This window comes from Asparagus officinalis, chromosome 6 (genome assembly GCF_001876935.1).
Source record: "Asparagus officinalis chromosome 6, Aspof.V1, whole genome shotgun sequence".
Lineage (NCBI taxonomy): Eukaryota > Viridiplantae > Streptophyta > Magnoliopsida > Asparagales > Asparagaceae > Asparagus > Asparagus officinalis.
This window is the reverse complement of record NC_033799.1, coordinates 4,391,281-4,416,642: the sequence shown is the minus strand read 5'-3', so window position 1 is coordinate 4,416,642 and position 25,362 is coordinate 4,391,281. Positions and strand designations below refer to the sequence as shown.

At 33.9% G+C, this 25,362-nt stretch overlaps 2 protein-coding genes across 2 annotated transcripts in view; one reads left to right on the top strand and one right to left on the bottom strand.

Moving 5' to 3' along the window:
• LOC109844786 (U-box domain-containing protein 8) overlaps positions 1–65 on the bottom strand; it is a 1,154-nt gene extending 1,089 nt beyond the window's left edge. Inside the window, exon 1 of the mRNA XM_020413916.1 lies at positions 3–65. Within this exon, the coding sequence (XP_020269505.1) occupies positions 3–65 (63 nt within the window). The remainder of the gene's footprint in view (positions 1–2) is intronic.
• On the top strand, positions 17,955–25,299 carry LOC109845209 (NAD(P)H dehydrogenase (quinone) FQR1-like). Its single transcript, XM_020414429.1, has 4 exons — positions 17,955–17,977; positions 22,222–22,315; positions 23,107–23,369; positions 24,847–25,299. The coding sequence occupies exons 1-4, from the start codon at positions 17,955–17,957 to the stop codon at positions 25,076–25,078; spliced, it is 612 nt and encodes a 203-aa protein (XP_020270018.1). The 3' UTR covers positions 25,079–25,299.

Sequence of the window (25,362 nt, the reverse complement as noted above, 5' to 3'; positions counted from 1 at the left end):
ACCGGGTCCGTCATTATTTCGAGGGAGATCGGGCAGCGGAAGTCGTCGGGGGAGGACGAGTCCATATTGGGACTGAAAGTTTTCTCTCTCTCTCTCTCTCTCTCTCTCTCTCCCCCCGAAGCTGGGCTTTCTTTTGTTGAGGGAGGCGGAAGAGGAGGGGTATTCTGGGAAGGATTTCGGATGGGGGGGCTCGATTTCTGGCGAGTCCGAGGGGTTTGCGGTTTTTATACGGGAGATGTTCCCAAAATGCCCCTGAGCCGGATAGTGATCAGAGGTTTTGTTCCCTGGGTGACCCCGGTGTGGTCTTTTTCTGGGGCTAAACTTTTCTCTCTCCTCTGCGTTTTCTCTAGATAGAGACGAGGAGGGGTCAGAGCGTTAGTTGTTTGGCAACACTGCCCACTATAAAGTTTCTAAATTTTATATCTTTATACATTATATTCTATTAGGATATAAAAGTAACAATGACTTCAATAAACATTAAAGATCAAAAAGCTCTAAAATTTTATTACAAGTGACGTCACATGAGAAATTCAAGGGGGAAAAAATCTCATGCTTGCTTTAAAAAATTACATCAATATGCAAATTTTAGAGACCGTAAACCCGTATAACTAAGTGCTTGCTAAAAACAAATGATGATGTATAAGTGTAAAATAAGAAGAACTATATGGGGTTTAAATGCTAATTACTCACTTTAATTTATATGGGAGAATTGCTCCTGAAATGCCCCTGTTTTGTTCCCGTAATGATCCTGATTTAGGATTTTGCGCGGTGGGGGGATTGTTCCAGAAATGACCACTGATTAAGGAAGGATTTGGTTTTAAATGACTTCGTGTTGAACTTTATCCCCGAAATTATTTGGTTTGTGGAAATTATTTCCAAAATACCCCCTCATTGTCCTCTTGCTTTGGATTATTGCATTTTTTTGCTATGGTCCCAAATAATTCGGTCCATTCTAGAAATATTATTGAAGGAACATTTCAGTAACATTTCTAATTTAAGGTACAAGTTTCCCTTCTAATAATGATATGTATGGATTGCCTAACAACTTAGAAAGACTGTTTAGCTTAAAGGATATTTTATAACACTTGAACTCATTTTGTTAAAAGTACAAATATAGAGATAATAAATACATAATTTGTGGGGGGAAAATATACTCGCTTAATATAAAATCTAAATCCCAAAATTAAATACACAATTGAAAAAATAAATCTCTACGTCTCCATAATAAGTCTGTTTTCATAATCTCTCTTCTTAATTTGTAAAAAAAAAAATAGTTGTTCGTTCTAAATTTTCCCTTTTTTGTCGGACGCATCTCTTATTGAAGATAAATCACCATCACGACTTTTTTTATAACTTTTCTTGCATCGAAAAGTATATAAATGCTTTATTTATACGTATATTTATACGTGTCAATCAATACGAAACCCACAAGAACATCTTTTATCGTGTGAGACGATCCAAATTTTTTTCCTAATCACGGTGCAAAGGGGAGGTAAGTATCTAATTGCCTCTACAACTAAGCCAAGCGGGTATAATTCCTATTAGGGGGTGTTTGTTTCAACAAAAATTTTAGCATTTAGTACATATTACAAGTTTTGTGATAAAAAAATGAGTTTTTTTTTTTAATATTTTGGTATTTTATATATGGTGTTTGTTTTAAGAAAATTTTTAGAGTATTGAATCCCAAAAGTGAAAAAAATGTCCAATTTTTAGAATTTGTCAAATCCTCTCAATTACAGAGGATTTTGACAAGTCTCATAAATGGGTGTGCTTACCTCTCAATCGGAGAGGATTTGAAAAATCCTAATTTTTGTCTTTTTGTAAGAGGTAACCTCATCAAGATAGCATATTCATCATATTATAAAATTTTGGTATTTGGTAATGCTACAATCTAAACTTAAAACAAACAAAATATTACAAATTATAGTATTCCAAATCCCAAAAAAATTAATGAAACAAATAACATTTTAAAAATCCCAACCCATAACAAAACACCTACGTATTTCAAATCCCATTGTGAAATTCGTATCTTAAAATTATAGGAGCTGAAACAAACAACCCCTCAGAATATTCTATGAGACGGGGTGATCTGATCCGCCCATGAAGACAGTGAAATGTCGAAAACGTCCCCGCGTCTATAACCGCAATGGCAAGCAGCTAACTAGAAGGACAATTTGGTAATTTCTCGTACAAAAAGCAGTCAACGGCTGCCCATGAATAAGAGCGCAGGACCGGGGGAAAACAACCCAATTTTTCCCCATCGTAAGGCCGCCAGTCCACCCAAAACTCCACCACCTCAAATCCTGTGGGTCCAACAACCCCTTTTAGCCGTAGAAAGTGGGCAAGCTATTTCTCCTACGTGATTGTAAGATACGAGATGACGAAAGTACCCCTGTAGGCATCGAATAGTAGGCGAAATCCCAGGAGGAAGGACGGAAAAGGGGCCCTGCCCTAGCCTCTAGACTTTATAGCTAACCGTTGGCTGAGAACGTTGAAGTACATTACTCTTTTTATATTTTTCTACAGAAATAGAATTACTATAAGTTCTCGTAATTTATTGCCCACATGTTCAGTAAAGAGAAAGGGTATGCTATGAATTATTTTAGACCAAATTGGGTTATTCATTAATAAATAATTGGATTCGAATTATGTAGATTAGTAAAGGGGATAACTCAAAAGGACGTTAAGGGTGTATAGAAACTATCCCTCTTCAGTTTTCGTAACAATTTCAGAGTTTTAATATAGTGAAATAGCCTTTAATATGATACTAGAGCATCTCGTTTATAATTTCTCTTGGTCATGAAATTAGGGCAAATTTAAAAAGAAAAATTAATCCTGAGACATATTAGATCATCAAAAACCGCAATTATGCTATATTGACTCGGACTACTAGAGGGTGTTTGACAAAATCTTAAAACGAGGCTATAGATTCAGACCTGTCCGGTTTTGACTTTGTTTTTATTAATAAAAAATGGGTCAACTCTGGCATATTCTTTCTGAAACCAAAACAAGAAAATCCAAAAAAAGTAATTTATCTCAAAACTAGATCAGAACCAATCTTAGCGTATGAGGCGTTTGTCGAGCACTTTCAAAGAAAAGAGAAGGTAATGCATATTTGGTTTTAAAATATGATAAGATATATCATAGCTTTTTGTAATAGTTTATATGTGGATATTTTAAAAAGAACAGAACAACTTTTTATCGAAAACAGGCAGAGATATTTCTCTGTGCTACTTTGATATGGAATAATTCCTTTTACTTTTCATTGAACCATTCGGATGATGAGATAAAAAGTATTTTATGGTTAATTTTAAAGAAGTGTTTATAGTTATTATGTATAATATTTTCTTCTTTTGAATATGTACCAAGGGCATGTTTGGTGGCTACGACATAGCGGATAAAATTCGGATGAAGGCTTATGAAATAATTTAAAGTTACATCTCTTATATAGATAATGAGAAATTAGCGGAACTCCTAAAGTCACCAAACAACGTCACATCAGTGTATAAAATAATGACATGTGTCATATATTCTTTATGTAGAATGTATATTATATATGATTGGTACTTTCAATTCATAATTAGAGTATACATCAAATTTTGTCCATAATTAGAAACTTTTGATTATAATTAAATATTTAATAATGTTAATCAAATAACAAATATCCACAATTAAGAAAATTAAATAATATATTTTTTATTCTCTTTAATTATTCATAATAAAAAAAATCTAGCAATGACATGTTTAATTCTCTATTCTTTTATATATAAGGGAGGGATTGATGGTTTATTATTAACCTATCATTTCAAATAACTATCTATGGATAAGTCTCATTAAACCATTAATAAGTTTAGTTGTTTGGCAATAAGCTTGAAAATTTTTCAAAACCCCCAGTAAGTTTCAATATTTCAAAAAACCATCAGAACATTTTGAATTTTGGCACTTAACGCCATAAGAAGATTAACCTCATAATTTAACACTGATTAACAATATCCCTCAAGGTCAATATACACCTCTTAAATCGTTCATATTTGCATATTAACCCATAAAATTACAAACAATTAGTAAAAATAAAAAAATTTATAAATAGCCCTATGATAAATATGAAACTATAAACAACCCCTTAAAAATATAAAAATCACAAAACCCCCTTTAAATTCTTAAAATTACAGAGAACCTCTCAAAAATCTAAAAAATACAAATCATCTCCTCTAAATTCTAACAATTGTACACCACCCCTTTAAAACTCCAAAAACTATAAATATATCCCTTACAAATATAAAAATTATAAACAACCCCTCGAAAAATTTAAAATTGCAAAAAACCATTATTAGGGTTTTCTACCAAAACTTATCAGGGGTTAAATGAGAAAACTAAAACTTATTAAGTGTTTTCTTCCAAAATTTATTAGGGTTGTTTTGGTAATTTAACCACACATTAACTAACAATATTAGTTTGGGAGCTTTATGCTAAAAATTATTAGGGGTTTAGCAAGAGTTTGAAAGGTATTGGGGGTATAGTGACAAATGACCAAACTTATTGGGAGTTTAGTGAAATTTTATCCATATTTCAACTTTTATAGAGAGAATAAATATTAGAAGGCTATTGGAGAAAATAATAGTGTTACTATGTTACAAGTTACACCATACCTTAGCTTGCAAATTAAGATAAGAACAAAATTGCTAAATGGGCAGGAGAATCAAGCGAAAGACATCATAAATAAAGAAAATTTGGATCTGGACCTGCTATTTTGTGAGCGGAAGAACATACTAACCTACATAAAAGGATAGAGACTGAAAAATAAATGGTTTAAATCCCCCTTTATATATAAACAGAATTTTATAATTTACTAAAGACACTCCCACGTGTGAGATCCCTAATTTGAATTTAAAATTTTTAAATAAAAACTATTCACATAGTTATTAAGTGAGGTAGTGATATTTTTTTATAATATTATAAAAAAGACGGATTTAAACTATTTTTTTTTCTTTTTCCCAGCTCAAGTTATTTACTTTTGAAGGAGGAGCAATAGTCCAAAAAAAGAAATATTTTAGTACAATTTAAAATTTCTAATGGATGTAGTTTCAATTTAAAATAAATTTATAGAGAACAAAAGAATTAGATATACAAATTAAAAAAAACCAAATCAACCCGTGCAAGCACGAGCACAAGTAGAAAACTATTTATTAAAAAAAAGAAAATTAGAAGATATAATTAGGTATAACAAGATAAGTTTTAATCTCATTTTCTTTTTCCTGGAGAATAAAAGTAGTCTGTATGAATTATAATATGCAGAAATAAAGTCAAAAATCATTCTATGGTGTCTATGATATTAGATAAATTAATTTTAGATCTAAGATTAAAGCACTATTTATGTGACATGAGATGTGGCTCTATAATAGTCTTTTAAAATATTAAGAAAGTGTCACATGTCACATTGTCTAATTTTTGGCCCATGAATTTTGGGTCCAAAAGAAGAATTCGTGACACGAGACTCATAATTAAACATTTAGTCGAGATTTTTTTTAAAAGATTTATATTTATTTATTAAGACGTGTATGCATGGTTTAGATTTTAGAAAACAACCTGTTAACTTCATGGAGGTCATGACAATCAAAACACGCGGCTGCTAATTAAATAGGATAATTAAACAAATTTCGTTGTTAGACAATGACTTTGATTCATTTTTTTAACATTGTGTTCTTAATCATTAATTATTTTATGGAGGGCTTATGGAGATTTTGGTTGTTTTACGGAACAAGTTTGTAATGACATTATTATATCGTAATTAGATCACATCGTTCAAAAAGAACATTATAACCAACAAGTTTTTTCTAATAAATAATGGGATAAAGCGAGTCGCCATTTAAGTCAATTAGAGATACATACAATCGTCTTTATTTTAAATAGAAGGCACTGCTACGGGGACTCAAAATATGGGAGGTGTCCTCTCCCTATTACATAATGAGTTGACATGAGTTAGCATGACCAACTTATTATGCAATAGAGAGGGGACACCTCACCTGTCCCCTCCCTTGGTCCCATATTTTGGGTCCTTAAATCATTTTTCTTAATATTAATAGCACTCAACAATTTTCCAATAACAAGTTCATAAAGTGGAAGAAAAGGGAGCTAAATCCAACTGTTTTCGAAGTACTTCAAATATTTTTTTTCCTGAGTATTTTTTTTCCTGAGTATTCATAAATGTTAGCATAATTTCCAAAATGATTTTTTATGATACGTTACAAAAATCATCTGTTACTTAGCGGAAATGATTTTCGTAAAATACTTCAGAAATGATTTTCATTATTTCATAGGATAATTTTTTTACGGGTTTTCTATAGAGTGCCCATGAGGACTCTATAAGAAAGGAGAGAGATAGAGAGAAATGAATGAGGAGGATCCCAATGCAAATTAGGGTGGGCCTCATCTTCATTCATTTCTCTCTATCTCTCTCCTCCCTTAAAGAGTGCCCATGAGCACTCTATAGAAAAACCGTTTTTTTAATATCCCATACAATCTGTCCATTTATATGCAATCAATGGAAGTATGGATGCACGAGGGATCAAATAATTAGGCAAGAGAAATTAAATAACAATCTAAGGTCAAAGCACTTGGATGGTATATGGTAGTCAACTGCCCTTGACCTTAATCCTCCAAACATAATGGTCAATGACGTAAAATGTAGCAAAAGTCAACCATGGTATAAATGTCATATATTTGAATCTAGATATAAGTCTACGGTGTCTGTGGAAGGTAAGTGAACAACTAGAGAAGACCGTAACTTGGTCAAGGTCAACCCAGGGTTAGGCTGAACTAATTAGGTTTCAAAATCTAATCAAATAGTTTTTATCCCTGGTATTATTTTCTTATGGAGCATAGACGACTTAAAGTTCATTACAATATACATTTCGATTTCAATATATTCATGGGGTGAAAAAAAATTTTATTGTATTTTATTATATTTTAATTAAACAAGGTAGTTATATTTTTAAAGGATATTACAATTCAACTCAAAATGTTTATTCGATTTTTCCCCCTTATGGAATATCTAATATATATATATATATATATATATATATATATATATATATATATATATATATATATATATATATATAATACTATAAATATTATATATATATAGATAATAAGTTAAGAGAGAGAAGAGAGAGAGAGAGATTAATGGTGATCTGTCATAAGGGGAATTTCCCTATGACCCTCTAAAAAATCACTATGATTGAGCGACATTGGTGATGAATCGCGCATCCGTTGAACTTATCTAAATATTCAAAACCCGCAACAACCAAGTTTGAGGTGAACCGCGTCGTCGTTTGACACTTCATACCATGTATCAATTTAACGGTTTTTGAATGAATAGAACTTTTCAACATGGCTCATGGAGGGTCAAATGACGACGGGTTATCCACAACTATGTGTGTTGGGTTTTAGAATATGTAGTTCAAGTTCAAGCGGAGCGGATCATCCATAATGTCGCTTCAATCATATGATTTTATAGAGGCCGTCAAGGAGGAAATCCTCCTATACCAAGGGATACCTCATTAATCTCATTCATATAGTATATAATATATATTATTATATATTAGATTATAATATATATTAAGTTTATAATTCTTCTTTTGGTGCGCCTTCTCCTTCTATGGAAAGGGTTGTAAATTCTCTGTTAGTTTTTTCTAGAATATATATATATATATATATATATGAACAGGAAAGCTTTTCCTGTTTTTCAGTTAAAAAAAAAACTTTTAGATAAGTTGAGCACCTAATGCATTTTTCATACAACTGCCTCACTCTTGATAGATTCCTTAGTCTCTTTTTTAGACAAATGGAAAAAAAAAATTGATGATACAAGTAAAGATGTAAGTCCCGAAACTGTGAAGATGAGTGTTTCGTAATCTTGATATTCATAAAGAAGAAGGGAAATGACTTCGGGAAAAAGGAGGAAGATACATAACTAGGGAGTCAAGTATCATATTGGCACGGTGGAAGTAATCAATTTAATTTATTATTATTACTATTATTATTTTTTGCAAGGAACCTTGTCCTACTACTAGCCAAGTAAAACCTGAAACTTAAAAAAAAAAAAAAAAGAGTTAAATTTGTTTCTCCTATGCTCCTCCTTTTTCTATGTACAGGCCCACGGCCACTAAATTTCGTATTGGCAGGCTGGCAGCCCACAAAGTAAAAAGAGCTCATGCAGCTAACAAAATCTTCAGCTCACTCGATTATTTTGACAAAATTACTAATTACTAAAAAGAAAATTATTAGTAATTAGCTGCTACTTTATTCACGAATTCCTCTTCTTCCCTCACTCTCTTACTAGATGAACATTTTTTTCTTTGATTTTCTTCAAATTTGTAGACGGTAAATGGATATTCATGAATCAATGTATTCCCTTTTTGGTATTTGTCGATTCTTCACACTACGTAGTTCAACTATATAATATTTGCTTTGTCTGTAGTTCAAAAAAAAAAAAAAAAACTCTTTTCTTTTTTGTGGCAAGTAATGAGACCGACGTCAAGCCACAAAAAACAGGCTGTATCGCATAACAATTGATTGACGGGCTGGGCTCATTGAGCAGCTGGGCCGTCAAAATCGCAAACAAAAAACAGGAGAAAGTTTTTTTAACAAAGAGGGCCCGAGTTCTCAATTAGGAAGGCGTTTCCAAACGATACATTTATGTCGATGAGACAGAGTCAACGGAGCTTGTAAGTTTTGGATATTTTGTTATTTTTGTGAATAAAATAGGAGTCCGTTTGGTTTAGTAAACGAATCCGGTTTGATCTCAAATTTGACCATTTTTTTTTATTGTTAGTTTTCGATACTTTGTATTTTTAGTGAATTATGTCTCGAGTCTACTATACTTTTATTTAAGCAGACGGTTGTAACCTAGATGTATTACTTTTTGTACAATTATATTTCCTCTTTTGTATTTTTCTCATGGATTTCAATTCTAGGATTCGAAGGTCATCTTCTTTATGGATTCAAAGGGCCTCTCGATAGATTCCGAGGTCTTAGTTAGGCATTGCACATAATTGAACATTATAATTTGGACAACATCTCTTGCAAGAGGACCGGACGTTATGATGAACCACCGAGAATCTCTATGTAAATCATCAATTAGTGAAGCCGAAAAAAACTCAATCAACAAATGAAATCTAAAAATCTAATTAACAAATGACATCCATGAAACCCAACCTGTTAAGATTTATTAAAAAAAAAAGCCAGTTTTGCCCTCGTGGGAGCTCATCTACAAGATTCGGTGGCAGACTAGTTAACTCATAAGTATGACCACCAAATTATAAACTAAGAAAGAGTATCATATTACTTTTTGAAATTCGAATGTCATACTTTATGAGGTTGCAATGTCACACTTTTAAAAGTGAAAATATACAGTTCTCCATAGCATGATGTTGTCCATGTTGAAACTGAACTTGAACCAGTCTCTCTCCATGACAAGGAGAGTTCACCTGTTTTTGTTTGAAAGTAGAAATTCACTAGTGTTTAGCTTTATATGCACTAGAATTTTAATTTTCTGCTTTCATTGACAAGGGAGACCTCACCTTGTTCCATAGTAGTTGGAGGATTCATGACAAGACCACACAAAGCGAATTCCAATCCTGCTATAAGAGTATGTGCAGCAGGTTCTCACCCTGGCTCCCAACGCTGAGGTGGCAATGTGAGCCTGCTGCCGACGGCCCAGCAAACTCCTAAGGTTTATCCTTGGGCTTGTGTGGCACGGAGTCTGGGAGCTCTCAACCATTAATTTTTTTTTTACAAAACCTCCCCTACTTTTGAACTCAAAACCCAAGTTGAAAATAATTGTTAAAAAAAAGCCGTTGGTGATTTTTCAAAATTGATTAGCCGTTGAGATTTAAAAAATTGGTATGAATAGTAGAAAAAATCTATAAATTCTCAATTCACTACACAAATCATTCCACGCAACTCTCTCATAAAAAAAACACTATATTTTCCTATCAAATTACAAACCTCATGGATCCCTCCCAAAACTAAAATAGAAGAGAGTTTTTTTTTATATTGTTTGAGCTCCTAACTAGGAGTTTGTTGGAGATCAACATTAGTTAGGAGGGTGATGTGGTATTAAAAATGGTGGTCCATGTCTTGAGAGGTCTTGAGAGCTATCCAACTGAGAGCTTGCTGCACATGCTCTAACATCCACAAAAACAACCAATAAAACAACAAAATAAAATAAAATAAAATAAGTTTATAGAACTTTCTTTCATATGTGAGCACAACCTTGAGTACGTATAGCAGCGTAATGGATCCCCTATACGATTTTCTAAAGTTAAAACTAAAGCCTGAAGGGAGTTCTCTGAAATAGAATTCGGGTTATCATAATACTTTTATGATAACTTCATCTTCATCAACCTTGAACAAACCTTCAATTCATATCCACTAGATATTTGTTCGAAAAGGAGATCAGTTATCTACCATCTACTTCAGCTTATTGCTTTTTTTTCCTCGATCAAAAAATAAAAAATAAAAATAAGGGTAAGTACATGAAACCATCTTTCATTTCTAATTTATATGTCAACCACTTTTAATGTGTGTTTTTGCTCCAATCAATCACTTGGACCCACATTTTTATCCTAAAACCCAATAATACCTTTATGGCTTTACCTACTCACCTTTTTTCACATGAGATTCTTATCCTAACCAGCCCTAAACCATATTTTAACCATTGTTTCCATACATCTAAACCCAAAAAGTATAAAAAATAGCAAAGTCACCCCCACCCACTCTAGTGTCCTAAATAATATTAGTTCTATGTCGGAAAAGTATGAGAAATTTTAATAACTTAAATAGATAAATCTAAGACTTAAATGTAGTATCGGCTAATCGATTTTACTAGTTGTTTGAGCTAAATATTGCGCTACACTCAGTGCTTATATTAAAAGGTCATTTACATATAAATTAGAAATTAGAAATGAAAGATGTGTTTTAAAGTTAGTTTACATATAATCTAGAAATGAAAAATGACATTTGTCCTTGCAACTTTCTACATTACATCCAGTCAAACTGCTTAAAAGGGCCTAAACTACAATCTACTTAAGCTCATGATCAAATAGCTAAATTAAGCTTTATAAAGAATTAGATGGTTAAGTACATAATTAGTTAGCACATTGTCACTATTATAAACTAGAATTAGATGATTAACTACATAATTAGTTAACGCATTGTCATCATTATAAATCACAATCTACTTTAGGTCATGATCAAATTAATAGCTAAGGTCTTATAAGAATTACATAGTTAACTTAACTACATAATTAGTTAGCGCATTGTGAGTAATCATTAATCACACCATAAGTATGTTCAAAGCGAAGTAAAGTGATCATCCGAACATAATAATTATGAATAATGCGTGAATGCGATGAAATATTTGGAAGATTTGATGACAAGCGCAATTGGAAGGAACACGCTTGTGATGATGCCTTGGTTTATGGGAGGCCCCACTTACAATGAGGGGGGGAAAAATGATGTCTGATCAATAATTCAATATTTTTCTCAGTTCCTACTTGCATCTCTGTATATTTACATTGAGGTAAAGAAGAAAATGAATCTACTATTTGTATAAATTAACTATGGGATACTTTTGAATAAAGGAAATATATATCCTATCAATCACATTGTCATCAATGAAAAGAAATAACATGAGTTTGTGCTGGATAAGGTAACTATTTTCAAGAATTTAAACAAACAAGCATATCTTTTTGATTTTTTGGGTAATGGGTTTTATGACGAACATATTTCTACGAAGATGACATCAGCTTGTAGATGAGCTTAACTTTTAAATGCTAAACTTTTGCCGTGTTTACGGAAATATTTGAGTTGGAACGAAGAATTTTAACACCAACCATGCATGTAACCATTAAAATATGCGGAATTGAGGTAGGTATTTGAGAAGTAAGGGCTTCTTAATTTGTTACGGAAATATTGGAGCTTATCAAATTCGGAGGATCTTTCTTTTCTCTAGAATTGTTTGTTTTTAAGTTATTCAAGTCAAATGCGTTGTCTAATTTGTTTTGGAGTATTATAACTTGGTTTTTATTGAAATATGTATTAAATATCAGAGAAAACGTTCAATCAAGGAACAATGAGCCATGATGACTCAAGCAATAGTTTCTTTTTAAGGGTCTGTTTGGTTCGTTTTCTTTACTTTCCAAAACCCGTTTTTCTTCACTTTCATCATTTTCCTTCACTTTCATCATTTTTTATCTTTACAAATCTCCCACGTCAACCAATAATATGGTGACAACCCATCTCATCTCATCTCATTTCTTACTTTTAAAAATACACTAAACACAAGAAATGTGCCACATCAATGAACTCATCCAACTCACCTCACCCCATTTTTCTTCACTTTCTACCATCTTTAAAAATTACTCACATCATCCAATAATATGGTGACAACTCATCTCATCTCATTAAAATTTTCCTTCCATCCATTTTCTCCAAAAAAACAAGGAAAGTAGAGGAAAACATCAAAAATTACTCATCTCATCCAATAATATTATGACAACTCATTTTCTCCCCCACTTTCTTTTATAGCTTTGACAAACCAAACATCTGAAAGTGGAGGCAAATATCAAAATTCACCTATATCAATTTTCTTTCCCCTACTTTCTGCATTTTTTTACGAAATAAACAGACCCTTAGTTAAAGCTTCCGATAATAACGCGAAAGAATTTGAATTTTATAAATGAACTTTTTAGTTAAAGCTTTCGGTAATAACGCGAAAGAATTTGAATTTTATAAATAATTTGTTTGCAAACGAAAAGGGAGACGCTACAGGCACACCCTCAGGCACACTACCAACCACACCTCCTCTCTATCTACAGTGCAGGGGGCCTCACATCAGATTTTTAAAAAAAAATCTGATGTGGGGCCCAAGATATATTGGCTAGTGTCATGTCATGTCATGTGCATGTACAACACTCCGTCCTATGTTTAGGGCATCTCCAACCCATCGCACCAAAATGGTGCAAATTTTGCACCAAAATGGTGCAAAAGTCACATCTAACAGTAAATCATCTCCAACCCATTGCACCATTTTTTGCACCAAAAATGAATATTCTCAGGTTAGGCTGTTGTACCAAAGCGGTTTTTCGCAGGTTTTATCTGTTCCAAGGGTTCCTAACTGATTTGATATCATCCACAAATGTGGTTAGGCTGTTGTTAACCGAAGATAGAGCCAAATCACTTATTCTTATCCAAATAACCGCACCCGAGGCCTATAAATATCAGCCCAAAGCCTTCATTTTCGAGATTTGGAATTTGATCAAGAGGACGAGGTGCTGCTGGATTGAAGAGTCAAGGAGCACGAAATTTTAGCAAAGGCAAACGAGATCCCGACGAACTTCGGCATGAAGGAGGAGTTATTAGAAGGATCTGAAGCCCGTACGTCCGTTCCTTGAGATTAGGCTTTGTCTTAATCTCGAGAAGAGCTACTGATTTCGCTTAGTCGATTTTAGCGCTTCAAGCAAATACCTCCTTGGTGAGGTAGGAGCTCTGCCTAATTTTTCGACAACCGGATCTGATTCGCGGTCGTCCACGGATAAACCCCGACACCGGCGAAGAACCCACGCAAGCAAGAGACGATAAACGGATCTTGTGTTTATTTTCAAGAGAGTTGTAATTGTTTTATTTTCGTTATTTGAATTCATTTGTAGCGATTGAAGTTTAATGAAATCAATGATGAAGGCAGTTTTCAACGAAAACAATCACATTAAAGTGAAAATTAATCATTAAAATTGTAAAGGGTGTCAAATACCGTGAATTCGTACAAATTATAAGATGAAAAACATGGGATTGTGATCAGAATGAAATTATTTCCATAAAAATTATTTTTTCCATAAAAGGATCTTTACCTTCATGTACTATTTATTGTAAATTGTGCTTAATGCAAATTGACTGTGTAATTTTGAGTTTAGTTAAGGTAATTTTAATACTTTTGATTAACTATATAGGTATATAGACAACAATTATTTTATTTTTCCACGTGAAATTCAAATAAATATTTCACAAGCGAGTTAAGTAAGAAAAAAAAGATAATGATGTTTAACCACGTGCAATGCACACGTGCATCCAATCAAGTTATACGAAGAGTATAACATGCCTTTTGTGCTGAGTTTTTACTTGGATGGATGAGAATGATTTCGGTTAGGGCAGGTATATGCCAAACATGTTAAAAGGCAATCTAATTCCCGTGTTTCTTTTTCTTTTTCTTTTCTTGTTTCCTTTCCCTTTTTTTATTTTGGAAATATTATCAAAATTATTCTCCAAAGACCGAAATTTTAAAACATAAAGGAGATCCATTAATTCCTCTCCTCATGTTGAATCCGTCATGCTTTGCTTGCATTTACATGAGCAAGAGTGTTACAGTTGGAAATAGTGCTATTAGTGTGACCTCTTTTAACTGCAACGTCGACTTTGGCTCTGTTTGGCAAAACTAGCTGAAAGCTACGAGATTATAGCTGAAAGCTATTAAGCTAGCTGAAAGCTGTGAAATTATAGCTGAAAGCTGATAGTTATGTAGCTAGCTGATTGACTAGAGCTGTTTAGAAAAAGTAGCTGTACACAACTAGCTTAAATTTGTTAAATGACTAAAAATAATATGCAATATTATTGATATAAAATTAGAATTATTAGGGGCAAAAACGGAAGAAAAAAATTGGCAGCTCCTTCCCAAAGACAAACACTACTTAAGGTAGCTTTCCAAAAACTACTTGTAAAAGACACAATCTCCAAAATAATTTCCTCCTTATTTTTGGTCACCAAACGGCTCTACTAGCTTATTGACTAAATCAATAAGACACAATCTCTTAAATAAGACACAATCTCTTATTGCCAAACAATGCCTTTGTCATGAGAAAATTTCTCCCCCCAAAAATCCACCACAAGGAACTTTCATGAGGGAATGTTGAACTCATCAAACTCTAGATGAATTCTTGTAGCCTCCAGAATTAGGTTATAGTTCTAAGTATGAAATATTAAAATTACAATTCTAAATTAAAATATCGTACATATAGATAAGATTAGGAGAGACTAATACGATTAGAGTTTTCCTAGGAGATTAGGTTAAGTAAATAGCAGATCACTTGCACTCTATGTTCATCAATTTACAGATAAAGAAACTTTCTTCATCCATAAGTTAAGATGTACTCAAATGGAGATACAATGAGACAGATTTTGAAGATTTATATTGAGGTGAGGAATGAGGATGGCACATGCACTAGTCTATTTTAGGGTGTTTTTCATTTGAAAATTAATCCAAAATTTCCGTTAAGAGTTTTCCCTTAATATCACTTTTTTGTTATACTATATATATATATATATATATGACCAAAACTTGTGTCCACTTAAGTGGACATCCACCAAACTTTTTAACCCTTGGATGTTTCCTAGGGATCCTTGCATGATATGAAGTGACTTTTTATATGTTAAATGAGTGGATATAAAGTTTGGTGGACACACTATTCACTATCCACTTAAGTTGACACAAGTTATCAATTGCATCAACACATCGCGTGAATAGAGAAAGCCGCTGGCATGCTAATTTTTTCTGAAGAAGTACAAATTTCCGAATGAAAAATCATCATCTTATGCGTCACCGGAATCTTCTACTGATTTATTTAAATTGGTTATCTAGTCAATTTTGCTATAGGATTTATAAAAAAACTTTGACAATATTATGCAGCTTTTGGCTGACTCAAAATGATTCTAACCATCTATTTGTACGAAATCTTAGTATGACTAATAGTTTGGAGTCTTTTTCATGCAAAATTCCTTATTCAATGAGTTTGAAACAGATATTTAATTTGCAAAAAAGGGGGAAATTAATTCTTCTACTACCTATTTAAAATTCTTCTTCCTCCTCTTTTTTCTTCTTTTGAGGGGGACATCATCTTATTTGAACTTGAAGCCATCAAGTAAGTACAATTTTTGAAAAGTTGTCCATGAAAAAGCTTTTAAAAATATAGACAATTGTTTTATCAATGGACTTTTAAAATATACCCTCTTTCTAACATCTGCCTCACTTTGGTACCTCTCTCAAAATTTATGACCTGTCTAAAAAACTTTTAAGCTATATTTATATTTTTAGCGACAAAAACTTTCCCACTTATAAAATTTGAGTAATATCCTTGGAATATTCATTATTCTCCATCTAGCCATTGGATTAACTTTGTCTTTTTTTTAAGGTCAACAAGAAAGTATTCCGTGCTCTTGGCCTATAAAGTTAATGATGTAGCAAAGAGATATTACCTTTTGGATCATTAAATTAGGTGAACTTTTGATGCTATAAATTTTGCTTAGCATTAAAGTCAGGGGCGTAGCCAGAGCTTGCTTGCCCTGGGCAGCTGCCCAGGGCAAGAAACTCCGCCTCTACCATGATCTCTCCCTCTTCCCCTCGCTTCCCCTCCTCTCCCGCCACTTCACCTTCCTCTCCCACAGATCCAACCTCCTCTCCCTCCTCTTTCAGGACCTCCATCTCAACAATCCCCAGCCCTCCTCCCTCTCATGCACCTCACTCCTCTCCCTCACAATATACTCGTAGACCATCTTTATTTTTCGCCCAGGGCAAAAAATAATCCTGGCTATGCCACTAATTAAAGTACAACCATTATCTTATGAAAATTCAAAAACACAAGGTCAGGTATATATAAATTTGCTTACATAAAATAGAAAAGAGAAGGAATAGAATTTTTTTCCCTTAAAGGTCATAATGATGAATTTACTCCTCTATAGCTAAAGGAGAATCCAAAGAATTACTGTTCATGCTATAATAAAATACTGTAGTATAAACAATAAACCAAACCCGGTCCTCTGCACTCGAAATTACTGTTTATACTATAGTATTTTACTGTAGCATAAACAGTAAATCGAATTTGCTCCTCCATACTTGAAGTTACTACTTATACTATAGTATTTTTACTGTATTATAAACAATAAAACAAATCAAATGTATTAAAATTTGGATCATTCTTTATGTATAGAAGAGTAGATATGATTTCTAAATCAAATATATTAAAACTAAGATCCTTCTTTAAGTATAGAGGAGTAGATATGATTTCTAAATCAAATGTATTAAAACTTAGATCCTTTTTTAAGTATAGAAGAGTAAATATGGTTTCTAAATTGAATGTATTAAAACTTGAATTATTCTTTAAGTATAGAGGAGTAGATATGAAGCATACAATAATTAAGTCAAATGTATTAGAACTTAGAAGGAGACAAGTTTAAAATACAGTGCTTAAAAAATTAGGGGGCCGTGCTTTGCACGGGGTGCGCACTAGTCTATATATGATTTTAGAATCTCAACACAATAGTACGCACGTCCAAGTGTTGGCTTCAACCAAAATCAATATAAATGTCATACATATAAAAATACGATATCTTTGGAGGGAAGACAATAATAAACTCATTCTTATAGTATTATAATTAATTTTAATTAGAGGGTCTAAATTGTTAGAGGGTTGCAAAAAAATTTATATTAAAAGTAAAATATGTACTACCCATGGGGATGATCCGAACGATTAGAAAATTTCAATATGGCTACCTCAAGCACATGTACTCATTACATAATCTTCCGGCTAGCAACTAAAAAGAGGGAAAAAAAATCATCAGCAATTAATACATAAATGCTTCTTATTAAGATTTATTTAATATAATGTTTATTATGAACATTTAAGACTTAAATTCTCAAAATACCAGTTAAGATGATTAAATACCAAATAAAATACACCCCAATTCTTCACCAAGTGGGCCCCATATAAATCCAATTTGAAATTGCGTATCGTCAAAATATTCTGCTCTATAAATATTTGGCCTTTGGGCCTCTCAGTCTCAACTCTTGCTTTCTCTCTTGAATCTTTGCTGCAATATCTTTCGAGCTCTCAAGACCTCCATCAATGGCGACAAAAATTTACATCGTGTAAGCTCTCCCTCCCTTGCTCTTCTTTTATGTGTATAGATTTTTTTTTCTCTCCTTGTTGATTAGTGTGGCCAATTTGCTCGTCTTCATTCGAATTGTAGTTTTGTTTGTTTATTTGGGTTTATTGCTCTTGACCCATTTGAAGAGGGCTGAATCAAAATGGGATTTTGTTGAGCGATTTAGAGCAATCTTTTGGTTAGCTAAGTGCTTATTTGATAAAACCCAGTTCTTACATTCAATCTTGAAGCGAAATTTGCACATCTTTTTTTTAATTGATTCTCTATTGCAAGGTTAATTTGTACAGAAATAATTTATAAACTAGAAAAAAATTAGAGAACAGGGAAAGGATTTGTAAAGGAGATATTGCGTTAAGGTTGTGTAGTTTGTGATTAATGGTAGTTGAATGGCTGTCTCCATCCAAGGTGGTAGGTTTAATGGAGAGGGCCAATTACCCTAAAAGATGGACGTGAATCTTTATGTCACTTTCTGAGTTCCTTTTCTTATAATCTTTTTGAAATATAACCTTGATGCTGTCTCTTTGCTTTAATGCATATTGATGTGAACTGATCAGTGCATTCTTGAAATTTAGATAGGTATACACTTCCTATGCACCTCCTTGATCCACATATATTGATAACCTTTTGCACCTTAACTTAGTGGAGCACCTAGTTTCTAGATACATCTATAATTAGGTACTTTATTACGTAAAACTCCATACAATTTTTTTATTTATTTTCTAATAAACATGTTAACATACACTTTCACTTGTATTGCATAAGTCAGAGGTGAAAGAAATTGCTTGCCGAATTCTGTTTCTGTTTTGAGGAATAATGGCGCTTTGAGGAAATATGGAAGATGGTTCTTAATTCTTAAACTTAGCTTCTAGTAAGGTTTTTACATGCTAGCTAGAGAAAGTATCCAATGGTCTCGGTCTATAAAACGAACGCTACCAAAAGGGATATCTTTCCTTAGATTAGTGCGCCGTTAATGCAATAGATCGGGACCCTTTGATACTTTCTCTTGCTACCAAGCATTTTAGGAAAGGGTGCATGGTCTCTATAGATGAATAGGTGGCAATAGAAGTTGAAATAAATGCTTTAACATTGTTCTTCATAACCATTTATGTATTGATGGAAAGCGCGTGCAAATGATATATAGATCTAATTAAAAGAGGATCTCAAGAGTTCATAAGGCATGGTATTGTGATAAGGAGGTCATGAATTGAAGTCTTGTTAAAACTAACACATTGATGAGGAGTTTTCTCCTTTTTATTGGGAGAAAGGTTGAAGGGACCACTTTTATGTTCAAAGGAAAAGGAAAATATGTAGTTATAACTTTTTATCATTTGGTCAACAGTTTTAATGCTTTCTAGTGTAAAGGGTTTAAATAAGTAGCATGACTTAATTTACCCTATGAAATGGTTTCTCTTAATAAATCACGAGTTGACATTTGTCAAATTCTCAAGCATTTCATAATTTTCACTGGTTAAAATTTGACTGACTTTAGAGATTAATCCATAATGCTATCCCAAATCTTAAGGAAATGGTGTCTAAATCATGATTCCATGACCTGATCCATGATTGCCCAAGTCCGTTTTGTTGACATTTCATCCATGTGGAGTTGTCGTCCTGCTGCAAGATTGTTTCTTTGGGGTAGGTGAGAAGCCTTAACAACTTGTTTCCTTCAGGCTCATCCTCAGAAATCTGCCTTTAAGTTCATGCGCTGTAATTCTCTACGGTAGATGTGTTGGGATTGTGTCTTTGATTCTTTGTAGAACTTTATGAGAATTAGATAAGGTTAGAGATCTATCATAATTAAGAGTTTTGGTTCCATCATGATTAGGAGTTTGAATCCTATTCTAATTAGGAAGTTAGGCTAGATATAGGGTTTTGGTTTCCCTATATATATTCTTCTATTGTTAGAAGAAAAATTAAGAAGAAGAGAGTAGAGAGAAATGTAGTAGAGAGAGAGAGAGAGTCAAATATTCTTATAATCTAGGGTTAGCAGAGAACATAGTCTGATTCAAGAATATTGTGCGAGAGGCTAGGGTTTCGTGATCTTTATCCGTACAAAAGATTACAATGAGTGAGTTTTGGAGAGAATATGAGAGTTGATTATATATGTGAGGTTGAGAGATTAAAAGACGAGAGTTGAGTGGTTCCTCTTGTAGTTCTCCTTGATACATAGTGAATTTTTTATATTGTTGCTCCGTGGACGTAGGTCGAAGTTGGTCGACCGAACCATGTAAATCTCGATATTCTTTTTTCTTGATTGTAGTCGTTTTATATCTTGTTGATTGTGGGTTGGCTTCGAAGTTGCACATATTGTAGTAGGCGGGGAGAATAAAATTCCCCAATAAGTGGTATCAGAGCGATGATGATGGATTCGGGAGCGAATTCGCAAGATAGAAGACGACGTCGTGCAAGATCGAAGATCGGCGTTACAAGAATCATGATAAAAAGAAAAAGAAAAAGAAAAAGAAAAAATTTGCTATAACAACGACATACTATAGCGGTCGAGATCTGTAGCTGGATACTTAAGCAGGAACATTATAGCGTGTGGCAGGTATTATTCACACAGATCCAACGGTTGAGATTGATTTATCTTTTAATCGAGGATTTGGAGGAGGATTTTGGTGATCCAAGAGTCGTTCCTAGAGTTTTTCGACGTTTTGAGTTTGTTTTTAGCATCGGTTTTATCAAATTTAATCTCTATAGTGACTGATTTAAATTTTGATCATGGTTAGAGAATGATGATTTCTTCGGATCCGAAGTTCGATATTCTGTTATTCAACGGTAAGACAGATCTCATGGCAGATAGGGTAAATGAGTATGCGACAGATGAGACTGATGTAGAGAATCAGATGTGATTCTAACAGTAGAGTTATTAGTATATAATTATTCAAAGCCATCATGGAAGCACTAGTTGGTTGGTGTGTAGACTCGAGGAGGATATTGTCAGATTAGGTGAAGCTTGCAAGCTAGCATGATCGAGTGACACACAGGGTAATGGAGATTGTGGCATTGGACTTGAAGATGATGAATGCTCATATTCGGTCCAAGCCAAGTGATGGAGGAGATAGAGACATCCAGCTCGTAGTGTGGAGGAGGAGAGGTACACCAATATGATTCGAGGCGAGCGATGCAGGTGGAGCACAAGGACAACAAGTAGGGGGAAGCTATTGTCAGGCTCAAGTTTGGAGGACAAGCATGATTTATTTGCTTTTATTGTCAGAGGTGGCGAAGATCTCTTGGTGCGCACAAGGGAGGTGGAGGCGTCACAGCAAGACAGATAAAAGTGAGGGTCATATGTGCTTTGATTTGAAGTGCGGAAAGAAATAGAAGAATCTAGCAGGAGAGGCAAAGTTTCAAGACGACAATGATATATTTTCAAGGGAGTTTGGGAATCAAATCCAAGGTGGAAATGTTTGGATTGTGTCTTTAATTCTTTGTAGAACTTTATGAGAATTAGATAGGATTAGAGATCTATCATGATTAGAAGTTTGGGTTCCATCATGATTAGAAGTTTGAATCCTATTATAATTAGGAAGTTAGGCTAGAGATATGGTTTTGGTTTTTCTATATATATTCTTCTATTGTTGGAGGAAAAACTAAGAAGAAGAGAGTAGAGAGAAGATGTAGTAGAGAGAGCCAATATTTTTGTAATCTAGGGTTAGCAGAGAGCGTAGCCTAATTCAAGAATATTGTGCGAGAGGCGAGAGTTTCGTGATATTTATTCGTGCAAAAGATTACAAGGAGTGAGCTTTGGAGAAAATATGAGAGTTGATTATGTATGTGAGATTGAGTAATTGAGAGACGAGAGTTGAGTGGTTCCTCTTGTAGTTCTCCCTGATACATAGTGAATTTTTCGTATTGTTGCCCCGTGGACGTAGGTGGAAGTTGGTCGACCAAACCACGTAAATCCCGGTGTATTTTTTGCTTGATTGTGATCGTTTTATATCTTGTTGATTGTGGGTTGGCTTTGGAGTTGCGCATATTGTAGTAGGCGGGGAGAGTGAAATTCCCCAACAAGATGATGGTCCATTTCTTTATGTTATTTCTTTGAATTTCTCTCTCATTCTTGTTGTGCTAGCAGACCATGTTACCGTTTCTGTGTGTCATGCACTGAAAAGGTGTGAAAGGCTAGAACCAGCCAATAATTCATATTTTTTTATCCGTTTATAGTATAATTACAGTGAATTTTAACATATACTTGCGGTAGCAATTGATACTATATTTACACAGGTATTACTCCACATATGGGCATGTTGAGAAGTTAGCAGAAGAAATTAAGAAAGGTGCCTCATCTGTTGAAGGAGTGGAAGCTAAACTATGGCAGGTTTGTGTTTCCAAATTATGTCCTGTTCTCAGACCATTATTGTGCATAAGTCTTCTTTTTTTTTTGTTCTGCTCAATTACTTTTTGAGTAATGTTGACCTAACACAAGAGTTATAAATGAAGCTTTGTAAGTTGTGGATGGAATGGCTTTGGCTGTGTCGTCATATGTACATACACGGCTCTGTGGTTTATCTTTTTTTTTTAATTCCATGGAAAGCTTCATGACGAATGATTTCACACCTTTTAAAGTTTTTTTTCCACATATAATCATTATAGTCGATGAATGAAAACGAAAAAAAATAAAAGATTCTTATCTAATCCTAGCAGAGCCTTTTTATTTTTTATTTCCTTCTTCTTCACATTTGGCTTATTACTTTCTCCCCTCTCCAATTACCTGAAGTATTGTTATTTACATCCTACTTATGTAAAGGAGAACCATGGTTTTCTTTCTTTATTTACTTAATTATAAGCCTTTTACTGAGATATAGGTACACTGAGGTGCACATTCAGGATTGGGACCTCTGTATTTTGGTGCCTAATATAATTTATTTAATTCCCTTTCTTTTAAACATTCTGACATACTACCATCTTGGAGATTTTGTATAGCAATTAATCTTCAAAAAAAAAAAAAAGCTCCATAGCTAGCATCCTTATTTGCTCAAAGAACCCTTGCATCACTTTGCACTTGACTAGTACCCTTGTGTCATTTTGCAGCTCAGTCTATTTTTCCCATTCTGAATAATATCATTGAAAATCATCACGAAAATAAAATTCAGTTATGTTTCTGTATAGGTACCGGAGACTCTCCCAGAGGAGGTCCTCGGCAAAATGGGAGCACCTCCAAAGAGTGATGTGCCGATCATCACCCCGAATGAGCTCACTGAGGCTGATGGGTTTATATTTGGCTTTCCAACTAGGTTCGGGATGATGGCAGCACAATTCAAGGCATTTCTTGATGCTACTGGTGGGCTTTGGAGAAGCCAGCAGCTTGCAGGCAAGCCTGCAGGGCTTTTCTACAGTACTGGATCTCAAGGTGGTGGACAAGAGACCACTCCGTAAGCTCTTTCTTCCTTTATTGATTTCCAAATTAATTGTATATGTTAGGATGTTGAATTTGGAGGAAAAAAAAGGGAAAGTTTTTTATCAGGAGAATTATTGCTAAAAAATAATTAGCAAAATCCACCCTTTTGTGAAAATATTAGGAAAAATTGACCTGGCTAAAAAGAGGTCGTTTTTGCAAAATATCAACTTTAAAATACACGGGTCTAGTAGTCCCGTGTAATTAGTTCTCATTAATTAAACCTTGACTATTTTAGCACAAACTACACAGGACTACAATTTCAGATTAACCTTGATTAGCAAAGAAACCACTAATTACACGGGACTACTAGTCTCGTGTATTTTAAAGCTGGTATGTTGCAAAATCGACCTCATTTTGGCCAACCGAGATGAAGTGGCCAAAAAGAGGTCGATTTCGCTAAATATTTTAAATAAGGTCGATTTTGCTAATGTTTTTTTTTACAAATGGTCTTTTTTCATAAAATTTTTCTTTTGATCGTCATCATTCAACCATAGACTAAGTAGCAGTAGTTGAAAGACCTTTCTATTTGTCATGATTTGATCTTCAAATTCAATTGGTTCTAGATCATGAACACGTACAGTTCTTTTGTTCTATCATTAAAAGAGTTTTGATACATGTTTATCAGCTTTTGACAACATGCGTTTTTCTTTTTAACATATCATGTATCATGTATGGATCAAGATGAGCGGTGTGTATTAGCTTTTTCCTACAAGCTAACATTGGGATGAAGTAGCATGTTGAACCTGGGATTGGAGTTTCTATTTGATATTGAGTTTATGTGGTCAACCATCACCAAACTTATCACACCTGTGTGCTGATTATGGTTGTCATCCGACCAACCCACACTATTTCTATCGAGTATGGGTATCAGTATTCTTTTCCAAAGAGTACCCAATCTGCGGATGTGTATCTGATAACTGATATCGGAAACATAATATTATCACAAGACTAATATCCAGTCCATTTGTCCCTAGTTCTTGGTTCTCTCTCATCTCACTGCTAATTTGGAGTTCAGCTAAACTTGTTTTATAGGCATTATATCTATTATTTGCTCACATTAAAAGCTATCTATATCGTAAATGCAAATGCGAACATTCTGTACATGATCCTACAGTATCATCATGATTGCCTTCACTTAAGTCCCTATGTTCAGTCATTTTTTTCACACGTCACCGCTCCTTCGTTCCAACTAAATTGCAAATGGCTAGAACCTACAAGATCACAATCAAAATCATACAGCATTTAAATTAGAGTTAGTTTGAGATACATCGATCTCCTGCACTACAGTCGCGTAGCTACTGAACCCCGGACGTCATTATTTCCCCCCAATTTGATTGAGTTGCCATGGCAGAATCACATGAAAATTAGTATACTTTTTTATTACCTTCAACGTAGAAGACAACATTTTATCCTCTTTTTTTTAAAGAATCCCCCCTTATTTTTGTCTGCAGTTTGACAGCGATAACTCAACTGGTTCACCACGGAATGATCTTTGTGCCCGTTGGCTACACTTTTGGTGCTGGCATGTTCGAGATGGGGAGTGTGAAAGGCGGAAGCCCTTATGGTGCTGGTACCTATGCTGGTGATGGAACCAGGGTCCCAACTGAGCCTGAGCTCGGGCTCGCTTTCCATCAGGGCCAGTACTTCGCTGGTGTTGCCAAAAAGCTCAAGTCATCCTCTTGAATCATTCTATACAAGAATCTGGGGTTGCAATATTCCTTATGTAATCTGTGTATTTGTGAGAGATGTCATACATTGTTCAATTTGTATCTTCATCTCTTGTGTTTTATCAGTAAATTGCACTAGATTATAAAACTTTAGTGATGATTGTGGACGGTATTACTCATTCGAATATTTAAATAAACCTTTGTTGATGAAATCAGAGGCATGTATATTAGTGCCCCTATCCTCATGAGTCAGTTTGAATGCTCAGTTTTGGAGTCTGCTTGCTTCTGAACTTGTCAAGG

Coding starts and splice junctions, on each gene's coding strand:
- LOC109845209 (XM_020414429.1), top strand. CDS start 17,955: ATGGCGACAAAAATTTACATCGT. Junction 17,978..22,221: donor GCGACAAAAATTTACATCGT/GTAAGCTCTCCC, acceptor ATATTTACACAG/GTATTACTCCACATATGGGC. Junction 23,370..24,846: donor GGTGGACAAGAGACCACTCC/GTAAGCTCTTTC, acceptor TTTTGTCTGCAG/TTTGACAGCGATAACTCAAC.